This window comes from Helianthus annuus, chromosome 8, assembly GCF_002127325.2.
Source record: "Helianthus annuus cultivar XRQ/B chromosome 8, HanXRQr2.0-SUNRISE, whole genome shotgun sequence".
NCBI lineage: Eukaryota > Viridiplantae > Streptophyta > Magnoliopsida > Asterales > Asteraceae > Helianthus > Helianthus annuus.
In genome coordinates, this window is record NC_035440.2 from 33,899,759 (window position 1) to 33,910,784 (window position 11,026).

General features: G+C 38.6%; 1 protein-coding gene across 1 annotated transcript; it reads left to right on the top strand.

The window, feature by feature from the left end:
* Positions 1 to 2,844: 2,844 nt before the first annotated feature.
* Positions 2,845 to 10,629, top strand: LOC110869845 (protein FAR1-RELATED SEQUENCE 5-like). The gene is made up of 6 exons (XM_022119057.2): positions 2,845 to 2,975; positions 3,820 to 3,908; positions 7,759 to 8,590; positions 8,837 to 9,095; positions 9,282 to 9,851; positions 9,970 to 10,629. The coding sequence occupies exons 1-6, from the start codon at positions 2,845 to 2,847 to the stop codon at positions 10,627 to 10,629; spliced, it is 2,541 nt and encodes an 846-aa protein (XP_021974749.2).
* The last annotated feature ends 397 nt before the right edge of the window (positions 10,630 to 11,026 follow it).

Sequence of the window (11,026 nt, forward strand, 5' to 3'; positions counted from 1 at the left end):
TTCCTGGGCTTGCCCAGAACTTTCCCCAATCTCTATCCCTTTTCCCTTATCCTTGGGGTCCTCAGCCTTTTTAACTTTCGCTTTCTGTACCTTTGGTCTTTTCCTACGCACACGCCTCCAGCCTACAAACCTTTTTCTCTTTTTCGTTTTTGGTTTATCCTGGGGTTGAGCCTGGAATACCATGGGCTCCTCAACATCAGCCTGGTAGATCGTGGTAGTATCCATATCTATGGTATGGATAGTAAAGTTTTGAAGGGCTTCTGATAGTTCATTTATACTGTTAGCATACATGAAGAAACACACAAAATTTTAAGTTAAAATTTTGTAAACCAAAATTTCACAGAATCACAGAATGGCAATCAAAAAAATTAAGTATTTTTAAATACTTAATTGGCTTAAATCAATGGCTCTGATACCACCTTTTTCTGTCACGCCCCCTCCCCCGTCCCGGTTTCACCCGGTCCAGGAGTCGCGGGACAGAAACCCGTGGTATTTATTAATTGAGTTGACAGCGGAAGATTTTAACAGTATCTTTTAAAACTTGAAAATGCCCGATTATTTTATTTCATAATTTGGGATGAACCCCGTAATTTACAATAGAGGAATTTCACGAGGAAATTCCATGATTTACAAAACATGTTTATTTATTTAACTGAGCCACTACTTCAAGCTTGAATAGTGCTCCGTAGCACTTTTCCTTGATTCATAGCAGGTCACCTGAAACATGTTTTAAAATTTTTGTTAGCGGGGAAATACTGGTGGGTCATTCAAATTTGATAAAACGACACATAGCTATCAATTACAGCATAAGAGCGATTACAATGGCTTTTATCTTATTTTTATCTGGCGTCGTGTCACACCCTGGTGACGATGGTCATACCACTATTGGGTCATTTCACCCAAGTAGTGATGATTATCACTGTTAGGTGTATGAACCTAACCGTGAGAGATTAGTAATGTTCACAATACCCCACTTGCCAGTGATTCAAGATAACCACGACTTAATCCCTGTAATTATAACTTTGAAAATAATTGGAGTATTGTAAAACATTGTTAATAAAAAGAGAATGACTCACATTGCAAGTTTAAACGGGCAGAGTTTAGCCTACTGATAAGCCTGATAACCTAATTTAAACAACAATGCACATGAACTAGGTCAGTAACTAATACAACATTTACGATAACTCACGAGATTAAAACCCTCGCAACGAATGACAAATTGCAATACTCAAACATCCATCGAATTAATGACGAATGACAAAGTATAGCCCTAATGTGGGCAACACTTAAACATCCATCGGATAGTTTCAATCGATCAGACATTGAATCGTAACAGCGATCGAGTTAATACCCTATATCGTGGCAGCGTCTCCCTATGTGAAAATGTGAGTTTGAGCAGTAGAACTTCGCTTTTCATCAAAAATTTTGACACATGTGAACTGCTCATGCACTAAACAATTTATAGCTGAAAATGGGTTTTACGCGGCCCGCGTAAACCCACACTTAAACTTACGCGGCCTGCGAGGGCCCCTAGTCTACGTGTAGGGTTCATGTGTCACGAGTAGGTTTTCCAGTTGGACACACGTGGCCCAGGAAGCTTATCCGGTCAAACTTAAGTTGACGCGGCCCGCGTAAGGCCATGCTTAACCTTTACGCGGCCCGCCTGAAACCCAGAAATCTTGATTTCTTGATTTTTCATGCACAACAGGGTTTCAGGGGTCCGGGTTTTTATTTATGGGTTGTTTAGGGACATTTTTGCAGTCCTTACACTTGGTTTGTTTTTGCGCGGCTGGCAGCAGATGTTGCAGCTTCCCCTCTTTAAGGGCTCGCTCAATCTCCAGTCGGTTGGGCCGGTCGCATGAATTGCGCATTCGTGAGGAGGACGTTGCTTGGCGACTGGTTGATCTCGGTCCAGTTACGGTTCCGAGATTCCTTCTTCGACGCCTGGTTTTCACGTTGGCGTTGATTGTTGCTCTTGCGTCGGGCTAGTGATTACGCAGAACATATGGTTTGGGATTGCTGCCGCGATTCCACGTGTCACGATTGCGCTTGTTGTTGCACTTGGGGTCTTGGCGGGAGGATTGGCCTTCCGCTTGGGGCTGTGCCTTTGTGACGTGCGGCTTGAGGGACCGCTGAGTCTGGGCGTACGTCTTGACCGCGGCCATGACGTCTTCCTATTTCTTTGGCAAGCCTTCCTTGCCGGAGATGGTCATAACCATTTCTTCGTCCTTGACGGCTCGAATGAAATGGTTGCGTGCCATTTGGTCTGCAATGCCGCCTATCTCCAGGCACTCTTTGTTGTAACGGACGACGAACGACTCGAGAGATTCGTTGTCTCCGCGCCAGATGTTCATGACGTCCATAGAATCACGTTCGTGACGTCGCTGCTGGCTAAAATGTGCGAGGAACTTTGCTTACAAGTCCTCAAATGATGCCAGTGATCCCACTGGCAAAGAATCGAACCAAGCCCTCGCAAGACCCGTAAGTGTCTGCGGGAAAAAACCACCTGCCGTTGCATTCGGCGCCGGTGAAGATGTTCATGTGGTCGTCCATGTCGGAAGAACCATTGTACTTCCCGATGTTTAATGGGAATTTAGTCATGGTAACATCGGCGTGGGCGATTTCTCGGACGAACTTGGAGTTTTCGGCCACAGATTTTGGCCTGTAGAGTTGGCTTTGGTGGCGCTTTGCAGCGCGAAGGTATGTATTGCGGGGTTCAGTGGGAGGAACATAATTGCGTCCTCCCGGTCTACTGCTAGTAGCATGGGACTCCCCGCAGTATGTATGGTCGTACGGATCGGTACAGCCATATCCTTCATGGTGGGACTGCGGTCCCAGCCGGCTATGGATGTCGGAGCCGTGGCGGGCTGTGGATTGCCGCCTATTTTCGCCATGAGGGCTCAGGCGGCTATGTATTGGGCCCTACTGCGGGACCCGTACGAGGAATCATTCTCATTAATTGTGCAGACCTCACAGTAAGAGGAGCCGCGGTATTCACGCCTACTTTGGGAGGCTAGGTGCGTGGGGGCCCTGCCGTCGTATTGTAAAATATGACCCGCAGGTGTATGCGGTGCCGGGGTAGGCCCGACAGGTACTTGCGCTTCTGCGCAGGCTCTGTTGTATGTTGCGGCCAGCATAGCTTGTTGTTGGTCATACCAGGCATGGAATCATGCCTGGAGGTATCACATAAGCATATTGTGAAAGATCTTGTGCGAACGTAAGGGATGCGCCCCCTTGCGTTGATGTGCCAATGTGGCCAGCATTTGGGGCTGGGAGAGTGGTCCCCGCGGGCCCTGGGTTTGCAGGGTTTAGGCTATCCCCGGTAGTGTTGTTTAGACGATCAGACATGATCTTGGGAGATAAAAAGGAATGTGGAAAAAAGTGCCAAGAGTAGCGGTGGGCGCCAATGATGAAACAATGGTTAACCGAGGTGGTTAACTCACTGGTCCCGTCAAGTAGGGTTAATCCCTTCTTCCCGAGGATCGCTGGCTGGATCGTCCGCTGGTTAATCTCCTGCACAAGGAAACAAGCCGTGACTCGTAACAAGGAGGATGGGGTTGGGGGTGCTCCTTGTTACCACTCTCCGGCGTGAGAATCAGTAATTTGTTTGGGAAGCAAAGTGTGATAGTAGTAGTAGTGAGAGAGTTGTGAAGAGATATCTCAAACCTGGTTTAGGGTTGGTATTTATAGCCGAGGAGTGAAGGAGGGGACAGACTGACGACGTGCCGCCCTTATGCAGGTGTGTTAGGCTTGTCGGTTGTGGAGGTGAAGTCACGTCCTACTGCAGTGTCAGTCTGTTGCTTACGTTTGGACTGGCAGGCGACTGCTAGTGGTGCCACTTGCTCTGTGGTGTAAGTCCCACTTGCCTTATGGACAGGATGCGGTGCCGGGCCGCATCGCCGTCTGCGGTAACTGTTGATGTTCCCGCGTTCCCGCGTTCCCGTTCTGACGAAGACATATGCGGGATGCGGTGCCAAGCCGCATCGCCACTGGTGGTGACTGTTGCTGTTGCCCAGATCCCTTATCGTGATGAAAATGTTCATAGGATGTGGTATCAGCCGCATCGCTATGTACACCCGTTTTCATACATAAGGTAAGGCTTCTTCTTCTTCTCCCTTGACCGATTGGATTCAAAGGATGCGTTCGTGCGTGCCCGTTCGTGGTCACTCGCGATCAGCTGACACGAGATCTAAGACAATACCCCTTCAAATGCAAGCCCTCGTTATAATATTTCATATTGGATTGATTTGGCCCACGCAATGATAGCCTTCTCTTCTATCTGGGATGATAAAAAGCACTTACTATTGGGGTTTGCCTTGGCATTGCACTAGTACCGACTCAAGACAGGTGCACCCAATTTACATGGTCTGAAAACGAACAAATATCTTAATGTAATGAGACCCAAGAAAAAAAAGCAAAATTAAATATCTATTTCTAAATTATATCCTCGGTTTTTCGTGAAGTTGGTTGGAATCGTGTTCTGAATATAATGGTGGTGGTGATGGTGTCGTGAGAGTTTGATATATACGAGGGGAGGTCTTGGGTTCAAGTCTTATAGACGAGAGAAATTAAAAAAAAATTACGGTTCAAAAAAAGTTTATCTTGGTGTGGGCTAATATGTTGTTAATCCTTTTTTAATAAATTTTTTGGTTTGTTGGTTGTTAAAAAAAATAAGACGGTTCATTTACCTTTCACACTTCAATCATTTGTCCAGGCTGTTCATCCCCATGTTTAGAAAAACAATTTGAAGAATTATAAAAAGCTTGAACTTTTTTAGTTAGTGATCATTTCGTTTTCTCTAGAAGAATAAGTCGGTTAGAGATAAGAATTTGGCCGACGTGGATAAAGCCCAAAAGTAATGGATTTTGAACCGTAATTCGTTCGGGAAAGTGTGGTCATTTTTCAGAATCTATACTATATAATAAAAGAAACCTGATTTTGGACACGTGTCATTCATTGAAGATATCTATATTTGTAATTTCCTACCTTTTTATACTTAATATTATTATTTACCAAAGTGACACTTTTTTATTTAGTTTACCCTTATTTCATATTTTATGAAAAAAAAAATATCGATTATTCTATCTCTTATTTTCATATTGCATTTTTTTTTTTTTAAATTTAGTTTGTACTTATCTTTTTCGTTCAAATGGGACAGAAGTAAAATTATTGGGTTTCACATTTGTAATTAGTTATTTTTTTATTAAGATGCTATCGTTCTATTTGCTCATGTTCAAAATGATCAGAAAAAAAAACTCAGTTATTTTTGTTTCTAGGAAATCATAATCCTTTTATTTGATTCAATCATTCTAGAACTTTTAAAACTAAAATATAATATATCATAATTAAATTCACATTTCAAAACCCTCAAAATTCAACCATTCAATAATCACAATTACTCACACGTATAAGCCCATATATAATCTAACCTACTTTTAATAAAGGATTCCAATTAATTCTATGTGAAATTTATAAAGATTTTTTTTATACACTTAATTTCATATATAATCTAATCTAACTTTTAATAATGTATATATGTGTGGACGCTCGGAGGGCAAAAGTGAAATTGCACTAATTTTAACGTTATTTTACTAAATTTGTGAAAATAATGTTAAAAGCGGCGGACGGTTAATCATGCATCATCATCATGTGGTGGCTTTGATAGCAGAAAGACAAAAGGGAACATGCACTAATCGGTCTTTGTCCCGATTGCTAAGTGTTACGTGCCTTATATCCAAAGCTTGATGCAAAACTACTATCGAGTCGGGGGTCTTACTGAAAGCAGCCTCTACATCTTACTCTCCTCAGTACCTTAGCTTTGCTATTTGTGGGATTTACTGAGTATGATGATGATGATTTAGTATATATAATTAGATTTATTCAACCCGTATAATACACGGGATTTATAAAGATATATTTTTTTATTATTTAGTTTATAAAATTACATTTGTCTAACCCGTGTAATATACAATGTTACAAAATTACATTTATTTAACCCTTGTAATACACAATGTTTTTAAAGATATAACTTTTTTTATTATTTAGTATATATAATTAGATTTATTCAACCCGTACAATACACGGGTTTTTATTATTTGGTATATAAAATTACATTTATTCAGTACAATACATGAGGTTCTTAGAGATATAATTTTTTTATTATTTAATATATAAAATTACATTTGTTCAACCCGTGTAATAAACAAGATTTTTAAAGAATAATTGTTTTATTTTAGTATATAAAATTACATTTATTCAACCCGTGTAATACACGGGGTTCTAACCTAGTAGACTTATAGAGGATCACTATATGTCTATATCAGTCACGCTTTTTTTCCCAAATAAAGTTAAGATATTAAAAAAAGAAAAATACAAATACAGGATTTATACATAATTTTAGTTCCGCTTTTTCATATATATTTTAGTTGCGTCCTTCTCCTGTATAAAAATTAATAATCTTAAATATATTTACATTAGTTTTAGTGCATATATATACACAGGTAAAGGATCTTGTACAAAGTCCATCTTTTGTAAGAAGTGTAAGAAATAATTTGGGAATGACAAGTGTCCCTCCTCTTAATTAATTCAAAAGGGTAGATTAGTAATTGTACATTTTTGTCATTTAATTGATTTACAATATAACTGGAAAAAAAAATAACTGGCGATCAGAATGTTTAGGGATTGGATCGAATTTTGTATTTTTTTTTGCAAGATCCAATACGATTGTTATCTACGTATCATTCATCATCAATTATAAATACAAGAAGTCTTATGAAATCGCTAGACACAATACAGTTGTTTAACTTCTGCGCCCTTCTTCGATTCTGGTGTTTTATATCAATTTCAATGGAGTCCGGAGATGCAGGTGCATGTGTATCATAGTAATTTAATCTCTTAATAGTTATCATGTTCCGATAATTAGTGTTATTTGTTCGACGTTTTTGTTTTTAGTATGCCGTTTTTACAGGACATTAGTATGGTTTGATTTTGTGTGTATGTAGTGTTTTATAGATTAACTTGTTTAGGGTATTGTTCTTTTACTGTTTTTTCATGATCATGTTTTTTTTATTTTTTGATTTTTAGATGTGTAGTGTTATATGCATGATCAATAGTTTTTTTATAGTGTAGTGTTATATGCATGATCAATATTCTGTTTTATAGTGTTTTAGATGTGTAATGTTATATGCATGATCAATATTCTGTTCACACATCTTTTTTTCCTTTCATAGTGTTTTATACATTGAATTGTTTACCTTTGTTTTAGTAAGTTTTTGTAGTGTTTTGTAATTAACAAAGATATTTTTTTTGATACTTAGATGTATAGTGTCATATGTATGAACAATAGCGTTATATTCTATTCACACATCTGAATTCCCCTTCATAGTGTTTTATACATTGAATTGTATGTTGTAGTGTTTTATCATTAACAGAGTTTTTTTTTTGATATTTAGATGTATAGTGTTTTTATCCACAATCTATAGTGTTATATTATGTACAGGCATCTTAATTTATTTTCATAGTGTTTTACCCCACACCAATACTGTTATATTCTGTGCAGGCATATTTATTTTATTCGTCATAGTGTTTTATTATTATTAAGTGTTTTAAATCAACAGATTATTTGTTAATTAAGCTGTATAGTGTCTTTACAGGAAACAGATAGTGTTATTTCTTCATATAGTGTTTTTTTATCAAATTTAGAAACATGTTCTTATCACTGTTTTTATAAACGACTGATGTGTCGATTTTTCGTTGTAGATATCCCTACATACCAGCCCGTTGGTAATGTTCAGGTGTCCCCAAATTCTGTAAGGAGGACATTTATACCAGATGTCGATGATTTGATTAAACCTCAGATGCATATGATGTTTGATTCGCTGGAAAATGCCTATCTTTTTTACCAAAGATATGCTAAGGCGGGAGGTTTCACAGCTAGGAAGGGTACTCAATACGAGCCGCGAAAGGGTGTAATACATAATAAATGGTTCGTATGCTCAAAAGAGGGTACTAAATCCTTAAAGGCGATTGACTCGACTCAGGAAGCCGGTAGTTCTAATGTTAACTCGAAGTCTAAGATTACTCGCAGGGTTCCTTCTATAAGGACCGGATGTGAAGCGTGCATTCGGGTTAAGTTAACCCCGGATAATCTTTATGAGGTTTATTACTTCGAGGAGTCGCATAATCACTCATTTGTTGCTGAAGATGACAGGTACTTGCTTCCTGAAAACAGAGGAATCAATTACGTACAGGAAGAAGCCGTGAATGCTTTGAGTGCCATAAACGTTGGTCCAGTCAGAGCGTTTAACATTATGAGGACTCTTTATGGAGGTTTTGATAAGGTAGGTGCCACTAAAGTTGACTTCAAAAACTTCAAGAGAGACTTAAATAGGTATATAGCTGAGTACGATGCTGACATGGTTATCAAACGCCTAAGAAGGAAGAAAGAATTTATGCCCAATTTCTCTATGGAATACCTAACAACAGCCGATGGCGTTTTATGTGCGTTGTTCTGGGCCGATGGTGATACAAAGAGAATTTTTCATATTTTGGGGGATGTTGTGTCCTTCAATGCTACTTATCGTCGTAACAAGTTCGTATCCTACCTTTATTTTTAGATTCATTACATCCATAATAGATCTATATCATAGTGTTTTATCACCCTGATAATGTTTTTAGTGTAGTGGTATATGCTTGAAAAGACTCGTTAACTTTATCTCATACTAATAGTGTTTTAATTTCAATTTATTATTTAAATAATGTAGGTTGTTTTATGTTTTTACACTTGTATGGATTTTACAATATCAAATCAGTAATCACACCCGTTTTTTTTTTGTAGGTACAATATGATGTTTGTACCTTTTACCGGCGTTGACAATCACTATCTTAATGTTACCTTGGGTGATGCTATAATAGGTGATGAAACTGCCGAAACATATAGCTGGTTGCTTAACGTATTCCGGCAGGCATTTGGGCGCGCACCACCTGTGATTGTAACTGATCAAGACCCAGCGATGAGGATAGCTATTCAAGATACTTGGCCTGAAAGTAGGTACAGGCTTTGCATGTGGCATATAATGGAGAAACTTACTACCAAGGTTTATTAAATACCAAAATTATTGTTTACGACGTTTATTGTTTTAATGGCATTGTTTTGTTGGTTTTTTGTACTTTTTTATATCTGAATATGTCGTTTTTTTATCGATGTTGTTTTACTTTTATATAATGTTTTATCATGTATTTTGTGTATTCAATTTTTTTATTGTTGACTCGTTGTTTATTAGGTTGGCGCCAACCTATGCAATAGCACCGATTTTAAGAAGAGGCTGTGTGATATTGTTTGGACTGATGCATTACTACCAGAACAGTTTGAAACCAAATGGGGTGTTATATTGGCTGATTTTGATTTGGTGAATCATGAATGGTTACAGTCAATTTATCAGATTAGGGATACATGGATCCCTGCGTACTATCGTGATGAACACATGTCTGGGCTTATACGTACTTCATCACGTTCGGAGAGTGAGAACCATTTCTTTGGCCAATTTTGCAATCCGAACTGTACGCTTGTTGAATTCTTGGGGCATTTTGATTCTGCAATTGAAGCCCAAAGACACGAGCACAAGAAGAATGATCACGATACTCGGCACACGAACCCCCAAATATTTGCAAAAGAGTTTGTCTTAGAACAACAGGCGGCAAACATATACACACGGACAATTTTCTTCGATGCGCAACTTGAAATTCAGACAACCATTCACAAGTGTGGTATTGGAAAATGGGATGATAGAGAGGATAACTTTGTGAACTTCTCTGTGAAGGACTTTTCTCAAACGTGTACTACATTTTTTCAGGTAACCATAGAATGTAACAATTGTTTGTTTTTAATTTTTCTTGTTCATGGTGTTTTATCTTATATTTTTAATTGAGTATATATTTTTGTTCTCATTTTTTTTTGTTTTTATGTATTAGGTTATGATGCGGCAGCTAGACATGACCATTAGTTGTTCATGCAATAAGTATGAACAGTTTGGGCTTTCGTGTGCGCACATTTTTTGCGTTTTGCGGTTTCTTGATATCAGGCAGTTCCCTGAAAGGTATATAATGCGACGGTGGACCAGGGAAGCTGTTCCTAATAGTGCTCCTGGAGCGATATTAGGGATTAGTGAAAGTGATGATCGGTACCAGCAAGTTAATGGTGTTGTAAGGGAGATAACAAGGTCAGCCGAGTCTCTTATTAACAGGTTGGTTCATAACTTTGATGCGTTGTGCGCTTTCAGGGACCATGTTGTCCAGTATCAATCGACCGCTGATCAGGCAGTCGTAAACGCACCCCCTAGGAGTCGTCGCGATAGGTTTGCTGAAATAACTGGATACACACAAGAAACACCTGTAACTGTTCACATGCCAAAAACCTTTAGCTTTAAGGGTATGGGTAAGCCTTCCAGAATGAAGAGTAATCGTGAAATTGCCATTATTCAATCTGTCAAGAAAAAAAGGGTCGTGAATGTAGCAATTGCAAAAGTCGGGGGCATAATATACGTACCTGCTCGTACCCGGCAAGGGAAAAGGGCGACGACTCCTCAGAAAGTGATGAAGCGGCCCTTGAAGGAGATGACGAAGAGGAGCTAGAAGATGCGGCGGGTGAAGGATACGACGAAGAGGAGCTAGACGATGAAGAGCATGAGTAGTTGATTACTAAATTATGCAAACTTTGAGTTTTTTTTTCTATTTTTTTAATGACGTTTAATTTTTTGTTGGATTCCTTGTGTTGGAGTTTATAGATTTTGAACTTGTCTTTTATTTTCATGTTGGCCATGAATGGGAAAACATAATGTTTTTTACGTTGTTTTTTCTTAAATTCATATTCTAAATATAGTGTTTTATATTGAATTGTAGTGTTATATTATAGGTTCGATTTCGCATAACATGAATCAAATGTGACCATGTTGGTAATCTGTATTAAATGCAGTAAGATACACGGTGTTGTTGTGATATATACAGTTAGTTTAAAGTCTGACATTTACTT